The 18,396-nt window shown below is 33.2% G+C and overlaps 1 protein-coding gene across 3 annotated transcripts in view; it reads right to left on the bottom strand.

The window, feature by feature from the left end:
• Nucleotides 1-18,396, bottom strand: part of LOC132718298 (tenascin-like) — a 47,728-nt gene that overhangs the window by 19,071 nt on the left and 10,261 nt on the right. Inside the window, exons 4-9 of one of the 3 annotated variants that reach the window (XM_060701989.1) lie at nt 10,250-10,354; nt 9,639-9,693; nt 9,541-9,602; nt 7,901-8,008; nt 5,941-6,006; nt 5,535-5,663 (exon numbers count right to left, since the gene is read on the bottom strand). In XM_060701989.1, the coding sequence (XP_060557972.1) occupies nt 5,535-5,663; nt 5,941-6,006; nt 7,901-8,008; nt 9,541-9,602; nt 9,639-9,693; nt 10,250-10,354 (525 nt within the window). Of the gene's footprint in view, nt 1-5,534; nt 5,664-5,940; nt 6,007-7,900; nt 8,009-9,540; nt 9,694-10,249; nt 10,355-18,396 lie in introns of all 3 variants that reach the window. The other 2 variants (XM_060701990.1, XM_060701988.1) reach the window with 2 other exon arrangements.

Genomic DNA, 18,396 nt, shown 5'->3' with positions numbered 1-18,396 from the left:
GTATTCCGCGGGATGGCGTAAAACAACGTAACGTGGCATAATTTGTCGAAGTTCATCAGAGATGTTAAGTTCAGGAAGAGCAAAACATCGTAATCATTAAAGATATAAAGGTAACTTAAATTGTTTGTTGCTTATTGTTTAGATGAAAGAAATCTTAAAAGTTATTGTTTGAGGTAATTGTATTGATGTGGTAATTGTTCCTTGGTAAATTTGTTTTTCATTTGTCAATATTTTCTAAGTTATATAACTGTTATATATATGACAGCTTACAAATACGAGGAGGGCGGTACATGCTTCGTTAAATGTATAAACATTACAGTATTATCAAAAATGTTCTTCAGGAATTGATTTTATCAATAGTAAAATACTCAATTTGAGGTATGCATGTACGTCACCATTGAAACAATTTACTGATATTGTTTTTATATATCCGTTAAAAAAACTTTTTTATGACATAACCTATATATGGCTAAATGGGAAATGTTAACAACAATAATCCAACGAAAATACTACATTATGTGACGGTTAAGTTTATGCAGCGATTTATATTCCTACAATCTATTCTGGTTGAACCTTATTAATAGATGTCTTGCCACGACATGATGCATCTGATGAAATTAAATGTTTTATTGATCTAAAAGAAAACACTAAAAAGCTCATTGAAATAGTGCGGATGAAGTCCACAACTACATGATAAATCGCTGACAGATTTCAAAGAAATGATGGTGATTAACAAAATCAAAGTGCTGAAAGTACTGGATGCGACGGACATGAAAAGGGAATTGCATAAATGTTGTCAAAAAATGACCAAACATCAGTCATGTTGCACCAAGAAATTTCTAAATTCACGAAGGGCAATACAATTCTATGTAAGAGTTTTATGGGGCTTGGGTAGAGACCTGTGATAATGATCTAAAGACATGTATTAGGTTTCTTGTGAATATTTTCTTTCTTTTAAAAACTGATGTTATTTGTTTTAAATGAATAGTTTTAAATGAATACCGCCAGCACATACATGTCGTTCTGAACATTGATGTCGCTTGCTTAACTTTAACCCAGAATTCTAACTTCACAGAAGGCCATTTACTCAGTCTAAATCAATGTTAGATGCATACGGTTCATATAATAATCTTCATTTATGGTCCCGAAAACATATACATTTGTATATTGGTTCAAATTAAAGCCTTCAATTGTTCTAAAATTTGATACTACATACTTAACATAAAAGGACATGACAGTGCTGGAAATAATTTCTCGAGAAAAATTATGTCCCTTTTACAACTTAGAGTTAGCCCTGGTAAATTTGTGTTGCAATGAAATTGCATTGAAATTGCATTAGTAGTAGTCGTCCGGACAAACTTTAAAAATAAAAATAATTAAACGTACATAAATCTAACAAAAATTATGCAATAAAAATGCTTTTTATTTTTATTTCCCTAAATCTTTTTTCATTTTTTGGTGTCTATTGTAGTTTCCAATTATTGGCCAATTACTTGAACCGTATTTTTTATCTGTTGCTTTTTGGCAATTAGTATAGGTAAAGTGAATTAGTAATTTTTATTGAAGTCAAAATTCTACTTTGTTGACATTTTGCTACTTATATTACAAATAAGTTCACATTCGGCACTACTTTCTCTACGTTTTAAGCATCTAACATACACAAAACTATTATTTCTAGATTTACCCTTTGTGAGGGGGGTAAAAATTTATTTATTTCTGAGGCATAATGTCCCTTTAATGTAACATTAGATATATGTCTAGCCAAATAACGTGTAACACGTAAAATTTCAGATCATTCGCTCTCTATGTTTTCCAAGAATAATTCTAATTGTGGAAAATGACCCAAAACAACGCTGTTGACACAAATCAGGTCAATAGCACAAACTTTGATTTCATTTCTAAGTATATTTCTTAATACAATTTTACTTATGTTACTGTCTTAAGTGTCCCAACTCATTTTTGCAAGAAATTCAGATTTTATTGCTTCAGACTTTTGGCCCTCAGAGGAGTTCCTTTGACCAAAATGTTACTGAGCTTACAAATTTAACGTCTAATAATCAATCAAAATCAATGAGTGGTCCTTGGATAGTGACCCCTATTAATGATAAAGAAACATGTACTTATAAAAAATAAAATACCTTCAGTAAATTCACAAGGGGTCATTACTCAGTAAAACCCACCTTAGAGTTGTGGTTTTGGGTAAATTTGATATTGAAAAGTGACATACGATTATGTTCCCGAAGACCTTTCATTTAGTTTCAAGGGAATACATTCAGTATACGTGATCAGTAACCTTCAATAATATTACATGGAAAAACTTTAAGCTGGATTTCTTTGGTTCAAAATGGTAAAATGGTCCAAAATTCTTTCAAAAACCATACTAGAGTTATTGGCTTCGGATCTCCTATTACGGAGGATCTCAAAAAGTTACAAGCAAATATTTTTAGAAGTTCATGAAATTTGATGCTGAACATGCAAGATGCTGCCTTCAAATTTTTAAACCAATGTGATATGCCAATGCGGACACAGAAACCAGGATAAGAAGGATAGCACCACTATTCTTTAAATATTTGAGGCAAAAAAAATCAGGCTCCAGTCTTCAATGGTTTAAACATATTTATTTTTAATCAATACTTCACCAGTCTTTTTTTAAAACAAGTGACTTGAAAACTTGCAATATTCTATATTATATTTGTTCAACTTTTCGTCATACATGAATTTTTATGAGAAAATAGTATTTTCCTTAGGGTCAGGACCATTTTAAATAATTGTGGAACAGTCTATACATGTGGATAGGGTAAGAATAGTTAATTCTTTCTACTTTAATTCTTTGATTGCACAAAATGTTTTTGGTATAAGAAGGATGAAACTATATCATATTCGTCCAATAATTATTCTCTTTGTTATACTTTAACAGATCCATTAACGTATTGATGGAATAATACTTTTGGGGAATATTGTGAATCAAATGCACATTTTTCGGCCGAATGCCGACTGATTTCACCTTGACTTCCGCTAAAATTAACAGTAAAGAAATGAATATAGGCAGAATTTTCATTGGTCATTTTAACACTAATAGCCTGTTCGATTGATACTTTAGAAGAGCTTCAGTTATATGTAGAGGTCTGTTCGATTGCGCGATAGCAAGAAGTGTTTGAAAAAGAATGAATATAAAAACACAATAATGATATTTTCTATATGTTTCTAACAGCTTTTCAATAAATATATGAAATTAAATTTGACAGATGGCCTTTTTGATACTGTTGCGTTCGATTGGGTTTCTCTTCTTATCTGTTCTAGTCATTATTTTCTCTTCTCAAACCGGGCATAAGACGATTGAAACGAACTTTTGACTAATTTACAGTTGCAAAATTCTCTGCGGAATTAGTGTACAGTATCTACCCAATCTTTCTTTTTTTATAAATTCCTTTTCAAATCAAATTCCATTTTTATTAAAATTGAATAAAGTGAGTAATATTGTTTAAATCTAAGATGACAAATAATGGGGAAAACATTGCGGGTAGAAATGAACTGAAATTAAACCATTGAGGACGAATAAAATGTTCTCTTTGCGGATTGAATGGTTAGTAGTAGCTTATCCTATGCAAGTTAACAACTTTGACCTCGGCCGAGTATCTTTTTAAAGATACTTCTTGTTTAATTAATTTTTTATTTCATTTCATTTCATTTTTGTGTCGCCTCTACGACGTAGGGCTCACTTCTCCGTCGTCTGTCTGTCCGTCCGTCACAAAACTTGTCCGGACTACTTATCATAAATTTCTGATGCAATTTCATTCAAACTTTACAAGAAGAGAGTACCAAGTCTTATTGTGCATATTGTCAACATATTCCAGTTCAATGATTTTTGTAAGAGTCATGGCCCTTTAATATTTTTTTGTTTTAAAGTTTGTCCGGACTACTCCTCTTATACATCTACTGCAATTTCAATGAAACTTTAAAGGATTTATCGTTAAGTCCTTGCGTATATTGCATGGGCTTTCTGGTTGAATGATTTTTGGCTCTTTAATAAAAAAGGTGTTTTTTGGGGGGTGTTGCCAGATACACAAAAGTTTGTCCGAACTATTTCTCAAAAACTGCTGGTTTCTTAAAAACTGCAATTTCATGATAAGTACTAAGTCTAGTAATGCATATCATCAATGAATTTTGTTGGAGTTATCGCCCTTTATCATTTATTTTTTATTTTTTAAAGTTTGTAAGGACTACTCCTCTTATACCACTAATGCAATTTCAATGAAACTTTACAGTATTAATTGGTAGGTCAAGAACTCGAGCATATTACACGGTTTTTCCGCTTAAATGATTTTATTGCCCAATTATGGCGCTTGAATGAAAAGGGTGTAAATAAAGTTTGTCAGGACAACTCCTCTTATACCATTGTTGCAATTTTAATGAAACTTTACGGGATTGATTAGTAGATCAAGTTCTTGTGCATAATACACAAGTTTTTCACTTGAATGATTATCAGCGGAGTTATTGTTCTTGAATAAAAAAAAAGCGTTTTGCTCTGTTAAGGTTTTGTCTCCTGCTACACAGTAGCTGTAACATGCGTATTTTATTGATTTCTTTTTTGGATTTTTTTTATTTATTAATTTATTTATTTATTTATTTATTTATCTATTTTTATGACAAATTAAAACTATGCTATGATCAAATATACTGTTAGAAAATAATGATAATTGTTACACAGTCCACGCGAAGTAAAATTTTACGTTTAAATTCTAATATAGTGTCATTAAAGAGAGACACAGGCAAAATTTTCATTTCTTAGTTTTTGTATTTTTCGTTCATTATTCTGTAAACGTTCTCAAAACAAATTCACTATGCAGTCACAGGAGCAAAAGTTTTCTCCTTTTTCTTTTTTTTTATAGAATAAAATGGTGGTTTCCTAAATTGACCCACGAGGGTCAGGTTAGAGCGTTTCTCAATAGTTGTCAAAGTGAACTCTGGAAACGTTATAAAACATGTCAAATGATCGACGTAAACTTGTTTCAATCATACAAAATCTAAAACATCTGTTATTGTAATTTCCAGGGTTTGTTCAAGTCACATGAATTGTTTTAAAACTACTCGGTGATTCAGTCGGCGCCTTAATTTCGTTTAACATATATAGATATATTTACACTTAAAACCCCAAATATATAGAATTTATAGAGAAGTTCAAGCTAGGACTTAAAATATGTCAATTTAGCTTGATTTGAGTACAAACGATCATTTTCATATTTTATACATTAATTTGCCTAATTCACCATGGCGGTTTGTTTGTTGTTCTTTTTTTTTCGTCTTTTTTTGAAAACCATGGGGAACGCAGTCTCCCATACATAGTTTATTCATTATTTTATTCAAATAAGAAATATTTAGGAAGAACTTTAAAGATTATATATATATATTCTACACAAGGATAAGCATACTTTATCTTTAAGAGCACACAATATTCTTATTTATTGCAATATGCAAATAAAATATCAGAGCATTGCAATAAGTAAATGATTTTAAAGTACTTCATAATGCCTTACCTGGCTGATCACATTGTTCGCCATGCCAACCGGGATAACAGGTACAACTATGGGTCTCAACCCCGTTCATTTTTGTATACTGGCAGGATCCATGTGTGCAGTAATACGGTCCACACTGTGACCCTCCGCCTTTTATTCACAACAAAGCAAAATTAAATATTTATCAAAGGAATAGCAACATAAAAACAGCATCTATGAATATTCTAAAAGAGTTTCCTTTTTGCCAATTTCTTTTTCCCTTCACTTAACTTCGAACGTTTATTGGGCTTAATTACGAAAATCGACAAAATTGATAAAAAAAATCCAATAACAAGTGGTGATGGTGATGATGGTGATGATGATAATGATGATGGAAACACCAACACTTGGAATTCAAACAACAATGAAAATAAACATATTCACCAACCGCCATTTTGAACAACGCCATAGCCATTTCCACCGCTATAGACAAAACGCATTCGTCGATCGGCATCTAAAACATGTGTCAAAAATGTTTGGAGCGCCGTTAATTTTTAATTCTATCTGAAATGCTTCTACCATGTTACATAACCTTGATATAAATGTTAGCGGATTTATTTTTAAAAGAGATAAACGTTCGTAATTTAGAGACATTTCTCACAATGTTTAATTATGAGTTTGGAAAAAAGTTATCTTATTTTTGACTGAGCGGTTGTCGTGCACCTAGCATAATCCGAGTTAATGGCATGCTTCAATTATCGCCTGCACAAATTAGTCTATTCCAATATTTTAACATCACAATCCATCTTCTATATCGACTAGATCCCAATTAGAGTAAGTGATGGTGCGAATCTAAAATAGCGCGTTATTCTAAATATTGTCGATCGTCTGCGAATGTTTAAATCTCCGGAAGCACTGTAATCTAAAATTGGTATAAAACATGATTTGCAAAGGTTTTTGTTTTAAAAGATTTTAATCCAAAGTCTTTCTGATGATGAGTTTTCTAAATTAAGTTTACTATCGGTCTACCAGCTCCTTTTGCCAAGTTGTCACAATTTAGCGGGAAATCACCTTTGTTACCAAATAAAATCCTCCAAGATATTTGTAATTTGTATGTATCAAGCAATTTAAGGGTGTTATCTCCGACATGGAAAATGTGATATGTTTGTTGTCGTCTGCCTTATAACATCAATCGTGTATTTTGTAAATCGTTGTCAAGTACAATGTCGACTGCGTACAAAATATTGACAATTTAATATCACCGATTTTGATGATACTAAGATTAAGAATATTTATTTCTTTAACTAAGTCATTCACGAAAATAGAGTGGTAAGTTGTCTTTCACCTTTTCAATATAACACATAGATTTCTATATCATTCTATTGTACTCTTACATTAATGAGTCAACACTTTCAAAAAAAAAAAACATATCTACTATAAACCACATAGGTCAATCTGAAGTTACATGTGACACGTATAAAACATACATCAATCTGTAGAACTATAAAATAATAGATAAATCTGAAAAATTACATGTATATGACACGTTTAAAACATATATCAATCAGTAAAACTATATAACTATATAACAGGTAGATCAATCTGAAGTCCCCTCAAACAGTATAAATCTTATATCAATCTGGGCTGCGTTTTATAGAAAGTCTTAAGTGTGTCCTTAGTACTTCGGCATAAAACCAACTTTCGGACTAACTTATGTCCGTTTCAATAAACGGTTTTACCTTCATTTAAAGACTGTAGACTATAATTAAATTCATTTCCGGAGAAAAGATAAGAAATACAGTGAGAGGCTTTTTTATTCGCAATGTCTTATTACCCATCTGTAATGGGTTATTATATTGTAATTATAAAAGTTAAGCCGTTATCTTTGAAACGTAAAATTGTCTCAGTTTTGGTCTTAACACCGATTTCAGACTAAGGACTTTCTTCTTCATCCCCACATATTGGTTTTCTTCATCCAATCGGATTTGCCTTCACCCCTTATATCGGACATTTTCATCCCCTCAGATTTACAATCGCGTGTGAAGTATCTCAGATACTGAACAAGTCACAGACACAGTCAAGGGGTGAAGGATTTATAGAACAAATAAAAAATTCAATATTGTCTGACATTTGACCTTCAAATGTGAAGTTGACTTTGAACAGGCACAGCGTCAACATGTTGTTCTGCACAACCTTTGTTGAGGTGATTATTTGGGCCAAGATAGAAGGAAGCCTTCAGTGTAGTTTTGGATTTATTCAGTAGACATATTGAAGACGGATGGAATATACGACGGACAGACTGATTGACCGGCTGATTCGACAATGTAATTTTAGTTAAGCTCCCCTCTACAATATGTTGGCGGGGTATATATTGTAACATACGTATTTCAAAAGTAAAAGCCACTTACGAATGGGAACACATGCGCACATTTGCCCAAAGTAACAAATCGCTCTGGTGTTTAAATCACATCGGATTAATGTGTGACAATCAGAATTGTGTCTACATGTTCCAAAATCTGCAATTAACATGTGCAAAGTATTTACAAAGTAACATTAAAAATAATAAAAAGTTTACCTATTTATTTATCTAAATTTGTATATCTATACACTCTATGCTTATATACAAGAAATTTATCATACACATGAAAAATACCTTCAATACCTTTAACTTTAACCAAGTCCATGGTTATGTTGTTGCTGTTGTTGTTTTTTGGGGAGGGTTGTTGTTGTTGTTGTTGGGTCTTTTGGGGGTGTTGTTGTTCTGCTGTGTACATGTCACGAACCGAGTACTGCCCAAACTCATTGTTCAGAATATTAAAGGCACATTATGCCTCCGAAATTCATTTTTTATTCTTTGGATATGTCAAATATGTGTTAAATTAAGTTTCAATAACAAAGTTAGAGTATGTTTCATGTCTAAATACTGAAGGGAGAAGTGCTGAACGTGCAGTAATTTGTTGTAAAGTAGCAAAGTATAAACAAAGTAGTATTTTGACTTCCATACAAAACAGTTCATGTGTATTAGTATAATTTTGGAAACTGTAACAAGATACCAAAAATAACAAGGTTTTGAGAAATAAAATTGATGGCATTTCTGAGTCATAATGGGGCTTTAATTAAGCAATCTCTAAATAATGTTGTCCTGTCTAAGACACCATTAAACACTTAAATAAATACAAAATTGTTAGAACGCTCTCTTTTCCTTTAGTTTAAACATCGTTTATTTAAATCGACTTTGAAGAGAATTTTCAACTTATTTAAACCAGTACACTATCTCGAGTTCGCGTCCTAGAACTAACAAGTACTGGTGTCAACGTATTTAAGCCGGTACAATCTCCAGTTCGCGTCCTAGAACTAACAAGTACTGGTGTCAACTTATTTAAGCCAGTACAATCTCCAGTTCGCGTCCTAGAACTTACAAGAACTGGTGTAAACTTATTAAAGCCAGTACAATCTCCAGTTCGCGTCCTAGAACTAACAAGTACTTGTGTCCAGTACCATCTCCAGTTCGCGTCCTAGAACTTACAAGTACTGGTGTCAACTTATTTAAGCCAGTACAATCTCCAGTTCGCGTCCTAGAACTAACCAGTACTGGTGTCAACTTATTTAAGCCAGTACCATCACAAGTTGGCGTCCTAGAACTAACCAGTACTGGTGTCAACTTATTTAAGCCAGTACAATCTCCAGTTCGCGTCCTAGAACTAACCAGTACTGGTGTCAACTTATTTAAGCCAGTACCATCTCCAGTCCGCGTCCTTAAACTAACAAGTACTGGTGTCAACTTATTTAAGCCAGTACCATCTCCAGTCCGCGCCCTTAAACTAACAAGTACTGGTGTCATCTTATTTAAGCCAGTACAATCTCCAGTTGGCGTCCTAGAACTAACCAGGACTGGTGTCATATGAGAAAAAACATGCTTGTCTTAATCGTTGTCAGGATCGAGTCCAAAATACTTCGGGTGAGTGGCAGACATCTCAAACACTTATGAGCCCAACACTTCCATTATGTAATGATTAATAGAATTATCATGAAGTAGTTTGTGTCTTACCTACAGGTTCATCACACGCACTTCCGGTCCAGCCATCATGACATCTACAGTGTCCACTTAATAATGAGTGTTCACTAAATGATGAGTGTCCACTTAATGATGAGTGTCCACTTAATGATGAACACGAACCGTGTAAGCATGTATGGTGGCAATCTAAATTGAAAAAGAAAAATTATTATATAAAATGTAATTGAAACCGTTATTTTCATAAAAACTAAAATCTGTAATTGTAATTACAAACCGTACATGTAAACGAACAAAAAAGTCTGTAATCATAATTACTAGCCGTACATGTAAATGAACTAAAATATGTCATTGTTATAAAAGCGGTTATTATGAAATCTTCTTAATTGTAATTAAAGCCATATTCGTAATAACATTTAGATGCTATCATTGTAAAAAAGCCTTGTTTGCAATAACATTTAGACAATTGCAATGAAAACCTTGTTTGTATAATAACATTTAGATGATGTGATTGTTATAAACGAAAATAGAAAAATGCATTTTTATACAAAAAAAAAAGGTTATTATTACAATATGAATCTTCAGAAATTTCCAAAATGGGTATTTTATCTAAATAATTTCAAAACTGGTTTAATTCCAAGCAGATTATTAAAGACAGAGTGTCAATTTAGTAATAATTTATTAAAATTAACGTTTGTTTACTCGATTTTAAAATTCTCTTTCCTTTATAAGATTTGAACCTTACCTATATGAACGTCACACCTACTTCCGGTCCAACCATGATCGCATCTACACTGTGCTGTATCCAAATGAGTCACACATAAACCGTGTAAACATCCATGGAGACAACCTTAAAGTAGTTAAACCTACGTTGCAATAAAAATTGTGACTGTAGGAAAAAGCATTTATACACATACTGCGTACCAGACTGAGGATAAAATCTTTTACTCAAACTCTCAGATTGAAAAAAATGTATTTATAATCACACCCACAGACAAGGGAAAGTTTTTAGTCTAATACTAACACTGGAGAAAAGTTTTTGTACTCATTCTCTCAGACTGCTGAAAACGTTTTTAAACTCATACTCTCAGACTGGGGAAAACGTTTTTATACTCATACTCACAGACTGAGGGAAACGTTTTTATACTTCTACTCTCAGACTAGGGAAAACGTTTTTATACTCATACTCTTAGCCTGGAGAAAGTGTTTTTATACTCATACTTTCAGACTAAGGAAAACGTTTTTATACTTATATTCTCAGACTGGGGAAAAGTTTTTAAACTCCTATTCTGAGACTGGGGAAAACGTTTTTATACTCATACTCTCAGACTGAGGGAAACGTTTTAATACTGATACTCACAGATTGGAGAAAACGTTATTATACTCATACTCTCAGACTAGGGAAACGTTTTTATACTCACACTCACAGACTGGAGAAAACATTTTTATACTCAAACTCACAGACTGGAGAAAAGTTTTTTTACTCATACTCACAAACTGGGGAAAACGTTTTTATATATATACTCTCAGACTGGGAGAAAACGTTTTTATACTCATACTCTCAGACTGGGGAAAACGTTTATATACTTATACTCACAGACTGGAGAAAACGTTTTTATACTCATACTCTCAGACTAGGGAAAACGATTTTAAACTCATACTCACAGACTGGAGAAAACGTTTTTATACTCATACTCACAGACTGGAGAAAACAATTTTATACTCATACTCTCAGACTGGAGAAAATGTTTTTATACTCATACACTCAAACTGGAAAAACGTTTTTATACTCATAATCTCGGACTGGAGAAAACGTTTTTATACTCATACTGTCAGACTGGGGAAACTTTTTATACTCATACCCTCAGACTGGAGAAAACGTTTTAATACTTATACTCTCAGACTGGGAAAAACGTTTTTTTACTCATACTCTCAGACTGGTGAAAACGATTTTTTACTCATACTCTCAGACTGGGAAAAACGTTTTTTTACTCATACTCTCAGACTGGGGAAAACGTTCTTATACTCATTCTCACAGACTGGAGAAAACGTTTTTATACTCATACACTCAAACTGGAAAAACGTTTTTATACTCATACTCACAGACTCAGGAAACGTTTTTATACTCATACTCTAAGGCTGGAGAAAACGTTTTTATTCTCATACTCTCACACTGGGGAAAACGTTTTTAAACTCATACTCACAGACCCAGGAAACGTTTTTGTACTCATACACTCAGACTTGGGACACGTTTTGATACTCATACTCACAGACTGGAGAAAACGTTTTATACTCATACTCACAGACTGGAGAAATCGTTTTCATACTCATATACTCAAACTGGATAAACGTTTTGATAATCATACTCTCAGACTGGGGAAAACGTTTTTATACTCATTTTCTCAGACTGGGGAAAACGTTTTTATACTCATACACTCAAACTGGTAAAACGTGTTTATAATCATACTCTCAAACTGGGGAAAACGTTTGATACTCATACTCTGAGACTTGGGAAAACATTTTTATACTCATACACTCAAACTAGAAAACGTTTTAATACTCATACTCAAAGACTCAGGAAATTTTTTATACTGATACTCATAGACATAAGAAACGTTTTTATACTCATACTCTCAGACTGGGGAAAACGTTTTTAAACTCATACTCTCAAACTGGAAAAAGTGTTTATAATTATACTCTTAGACTAGGGATAACGTTTTTATACTCATACACTCAGACTGGGGAAAACGTGTTTTTACTCATAAACTCAGACTTGAGAAAACGTTTTATACTCATACACTCAGACTCGGGAAACGTTTTTATACTCATACACTCAGACTTTGGAAAAAGTTTTTTAACTCATTTTCTCAGACTGGAGAAAACGTTTTTATACTAAACACGCAGACTGGGGAAAACGTTTTTTACTCAAATTCTCAGACTGGAGAAAACGTTTTTATACTTATACTCTCAGACTGGGAAAAATGTTTTTTATACTCATACACTCAGACTGGATAAAACGTTTTTATACTCATACTCTCAGGCTTGGAAAAACGTTTTTAGATTCATACACTCAAACTGAAAAAACGTGTTTATAATCATACTCTCAGACTGGGGAAAACGTTTTTATACTCATACACTCACACTGGAAAAACGTGTTGTATAATCATACTCTCAGACTGGGGAAAACGTTTTTATAATCATACTCTCAAACTGGGGAAAACGTTTTTATACTCATACTCTCAGACTGGGGAAAACGTTTTTATACTCATACACTCAAACTGGAAAAACGTGTTTATAATCATACTCTCAAACTGGGGAAAACGTTTTTATACTCATACTCTCAGACTGGGGAGAACGTTTTTATACTCATACACTCAAACTGGAAAAACGTGTTTATAATCATACTCTCAAACTGGGGAAAACGTTTTTATACTCATTCTCTCAGACTGAGGAAAACGTTTTTATACTCATACACTCAAACTGGAAAAACGTGTTTATAATCATACTGTCAGACTGGGGAAAATGTTTTTATACTCATACTCACAGACTCAGGAAACGTTTTTATACTCATACTCACATACTGGAGAAAATGTTTTATACTCATACTCTCAGACTAGGGAAAACGTTTTGATACTCATACACGCAGACTGGGGAAAAAGTTTTTTAATCATATTCTCAGACTGGAGAAAACGTTTTTATACTCATACTCTCAGACTGGGAAAACGTTTTTATGCTCATACACTCAGACTGGTGAAAACGTTTTTATACTCATACTCTCAGACTGGGGAAAACGTTTTTAAACTCATACACTCAAACTGAAAAACTGTGTATATAATTATACTCTCAGACTGGGGAAAACGTTTTTATACTCATACTCACAAACTAGGGAAAACGTTTTTATACTCATACTCACAGACTAGGACAAACGTTTTATACTTATACTCTGAGACTTGGGAAAACATTTTTATACTCATACACTCAAACTGGAAAAAAGTTTTTATACTCACACTCACAGACTCAGGAAACGTTTTTATACTCATACTCACAGACATGAGAAACGTTTTTATACTCATACTCTCAGACTGGGGAAAACGTTTTTAGATTCATACACTCAAACTGAAAAAACGTGTTTATAATCATACTCTCAGACTGGGGAAAACGTTTTTATACTCATACACTCACACTGGAAAAACGTGTTGTATAATCATACTCTCAGACTGGGGAAAACGTTTTTATAAGCATACTCTCAAACTGGGGAAAACGTTTTTATACTCATTCTCTCAGACTGAGGAAAACGTTTTTATACTCATACACTCAAACTGGAAAAACGTGTTTATAATCATACTGTCAGACTGGGGAAAACGTTTTTATACTCATACTCACAGACTCAGGAAACGTTTTTATACTCATTCACACATACTGGAGAAAATGTTTTATACTCATACTCTCAGACTAGGGAAAACGTTTTGATACTCATACACGCAGACTGGGGAAAAAGTTTTTTAATCATATTCTCAGACTGGAGAAAACGTTTTTATACTCATACTCTCAGACTGGGAAAACGTTTTTATGCTCATACACTCAGACTGGTGAAAAACGTTTTATACTCATACTCTCAGACTGAGGAAAACGTTTTTAAACTCATACACTCAAACTGAAAAACTGTGTATATAATTATACTCTCAGACTGGGGAAAACGTTTTTTTATACTCATACTCACAAACTAGGGAAAACGTTTTATACTCATACTCACAGACTAGGACAAACGTTTTATACTTATACTCTGAGACTTGGGAAAACATTTTTATACTCATACACTCAAACTGGAAAAAAGTTTTTTATACTCACACTCACAGACTCAGGAAACGTTTTTATACTCATACTCACAGACATGAGAAACGTTTTTATACTCATACTCTCAGACTGGGGAAAACGTTTTTAGATTCATACACTCAAACTGAAAAAAACGTGTTTATAATCATACTCTCAGACTGGGGAAACGTTTTTTATACTCATACACTCACACTGGAAAAACCGTGTTGTATAATCATACCTCTCAGACTGGGGAAAACGTTTTTATAAGCATACTCTCAAACTGGGGAAAAACGTTTTTATACTCATTCTCTCAGACTGAGGAAAACGTTTTATACTCATACACTCAAACTGGAAAAACGTGTTTATAATCATACTGTCAGACTGGGGAAAACGTTTTTATACTCATACTCACAGACTCAGGAAACGTTTTTATACTCATACTCACATACTGGAGAAAATGTTTTATACTCATACTCTCAGACTAGGGAAAACGTTTTATACTCATAACACGCAGACTGGGGAAAAAGTTTTTTAATCATATTCTCAGACTGGAGAAAAACGTTTTTATACTCATACTCTCAGACTGGGGAAAACGTTTTATGCTCATACACTCAGACTGGTGAAAACGTTTTTATACTCATACTCTCAGACTGGGGAAAACGTTTTTAAACTCATACACTCAAACTGAAAAAACATGTATATAATTATACTCTCAGACTGGGGAAAACGTTTTTATACTCATACTCACAAACTAGGGAAAACGTTTTTATACTCATACTCACAGACTAGGACAAACGTTTTATACTTATACTCTGAGACCTGGGAAAACATTTTTATACTCATACACTCAAACTGGAAAAACGTTTTTATACTTACACTCACAGACTCAGGAAACGTTTTTATACTCATACTCACAGACATGACAAAAGGTTTTTATAATCATACCCTCAGACTGGGGAAAACGTTTTTAGATTCATACACTCAAACTGAAAAAACGTGTTTATAATCATACTCTCAGACTGGGGAAAACGTTTTTATACTCATACACTCACACTGGAAAAACGTGTTGTATAATCATACTCTCAGACTGGGGAAAACGTTTTTATAATCATACTCTCAAACTGGGGAAAACGTTTTTATACTCATTCTCTCAGACTGAGGAAAACGTTTTTATACTCATACACTCAAACTGGAAAAACGTGTTTATAATCATACTGTCAGACTGGGGAAAACGTTTTTATTCTCATACTCACAGACTCAGGAAACGTTTTTATACTCATACTCACATACTGGAGAAAATGTTTTATACTCATACTCTCAGACTAGGGAAAACGTTTTGATACTCATACACGCAGACTGGGGAAAAAGTTTTTTAATCATATTCTCAGACTGGAGAAAACGTTTTTATACTCATACTCTCAGACTGGGAAAACGTTTTTATGCTAATACACTCAGACTGGTGAAAACGTTTTTATACTCATACTCTCAGACTGGGGAAAACGTTTTTAAACTCATACACTCAAACTGAAAAAACGTGTATATAATTATACTCTCAGACTCGGGAAAACGTTTTTATACTCATACTCACAAACTAGGGAAAACGTTTTTATACTCATACTCACAGACTAGGACAAACGTTTTATACTTATACTCTGAGACTTGGGAAAACATTTTTATACTCATACACTCAAACTGGAAAAACGTTTTTATACTCACACTCACAGACTCAGGAAACGTTTTTATACTTATACTCACAGACATGAGAAACGTTTTTATACTCATACTCTCAGACTGGGGAAAACGTTCTTAAACTCATACACTCAAACTGGGAAAAAAAAACGTGTTTATAATTATACTCTCAGACTAGGGAAAACGTTTTTATACTCATACACTCAGACTGGGGAAAATTTTTTTTACTCATATACTCAGACTGGAGAAAACGTTTTATACTCATACACTCAGACTGGGGAAAATTTTTTTTTACTTATATACTCAGACTGGGGAAAAGTTTTTAAACTCCTATTCTGAGACTGGGGGAAACGTTTTTAAACTCATACACTCAAACTAGAAAAAACGTGTTTATAATCATACTCTCAAACTGGGGAAAACGTTTTTATACTCATACTCTCAGACTGGGGAAAACGTTTTTATGCCCCCGGGCATATAATAATTGAACTGTCCGTCCGTCCGTCTGTCCGTCTGTCCGTACGAGGTTAATCTAGAACGGCAAGTTGGATTTTTCTTAAGTTCTACCTGTACCAATGGCTTCTAAGTTTACACACTTACTTATCAATACAAAGTACATGATCGCGGCAAGTTTCATAACTCTGGCTTTCATATTTACCAAGTTATTGCCCTTTTCAGCACTTAGAAAATGAATAATGGTTAACCTAAAACGGCAAGTTGGAAATATCTTAAGTTCTATCTATACTAATGGCTTTTTAATTTCCACACTTACTTATCAATACAAAGCACATGATATTGCCAAGTTATATAACTGTGTCATCCATATTTCCCATTTATTTCCCTTTTTTCACTTTGAAAATAGGGCCTTGTCTGGTTAACCTATTTGGCAAGTTGAATTTATCTTAAATTTCTCCTAATTGCTTAATTTCTTTACTGATATCTTTCATATTTAGTAGGTGGATACCTTTGATGGTCCTCTAATTTTTTTTGGATTAAGAAGTCTCTAGGGTCAAGGTCAAGGTCACTGGTTTAAAAAATGAATATAAACCTTTATGCTCATATACAGCCTTTATTTTTTAGTTGATGTCTTAGTTTAATACAAACACCTCTTTCTTTGGGTGTTATGGGGTCATTTGGGTCAAGGTCAATGTTACCAATGTCAAGGTCACCAATGTTAAAAATAGATTTTTACATTTTTACAGGTGTATTGACCTTATTCTAAAGACAGATGTTATTTATAATTGATAAAAACATAAACTTTGATGGAGTTAGTGGTCAGTTGGGTCAAGGTCACCAGTGCTAAAATAGATTTTTACACATTTGCTTATACAGCCTTTATTAAGTGTTAGATATATTTTATATTTGGTAGGAAGATAATTTGCATGGTAATTATCCTTTTGATTGGGGTAGGGATCAGTGGGTCAAGGTCACTTGTGCTAAAAATAGATTTTTACACTTTTGCCCATACAGCTTTTATTTATTGACAGTTGTATTTCATATTTGGTAGGAAGATAACTTGCATGGTATTCTTCCTTTGGATGGTGTAAGGGGTCAAGGTCACAAGTGCTAAAAATAGATTTTTACACTTTTGCCCATGTAGCCTTTATTTATTGACAGATGTATTTCATATTTGGTAAGAAGATAACTTACATGGTATTCTTCTTTTGGATAGAGTTAGGGGTCGGTTTGGTCAAGGTCATCAGTGCTCAAAATAGATTTTTACACTTTTGCCGATACAGCCTTTATTTAATGACAGATGTATTTCATATTTGGTAGGAAGATAACTTGCATGAAGTTGAATATTTTTCAACTTCACAAGTCAGAGCAATGACTTGGCAACTTATATCTGTCACAATAAAAAAGGCCATGACTTTGTCAAGCTATAAAACTTGTGTTCACAATTTTTTGGCGATTTTTCTGTCCATAACTGAGTGAATGGGTAAACATTTTTTGAAGTATTGCTACTGACAAGAATCTGAGCCGGGGGCATTTGTGTTTAACAAACACGTTCTTGTTATACTCATGCACTCAAACTGGAAAAACATGTTTATATTTATACTGTCAGACTGAGGAAAACGTTTTTATACTCATACTCACAGACTCAGGAAACGTTTTAATACTCATACTCACATACTGGAGAAAATGTTTTACACTCATACACTCAGACTAGGGAAAACGTTTTTATACTCATACACGCAGACTGGGGAGAACGTTTTTTACTCATATTCTCAGACTGAAGAAAACGTTTTTATACTCATACTTTCAGACTGGGAAAACGTTTTTGTACTCATACACTCAAACTGGAAAAAACGTGTTTATAATTATACTCTCAGACTGGGGAAACGTTTTTATACTCATACTCACAGACCCAGGAAACATTTTGATACTCAT

The sequence above is a fragment of the Ruditapes philippinarum genome, unplaced genomic scaffold (genome assembly GCF_026571515.1).
Source record: "Ruditapes philippinarum isolate M1 unplaced genomic scaffold, ASM2657151v2 ctg1573_1_1_1_1, whole genome shotgun sequence".
NCBI classification, from domain to species: Eukaryota; Metazoa; Mollusca; class Bivalvia; order Venerida; family Veneridae; genus Ruditapes; species Ruditapes philippinarum.
This window is presented reverse-complemented; position numbering and strand designations above follow the sequence as displayed.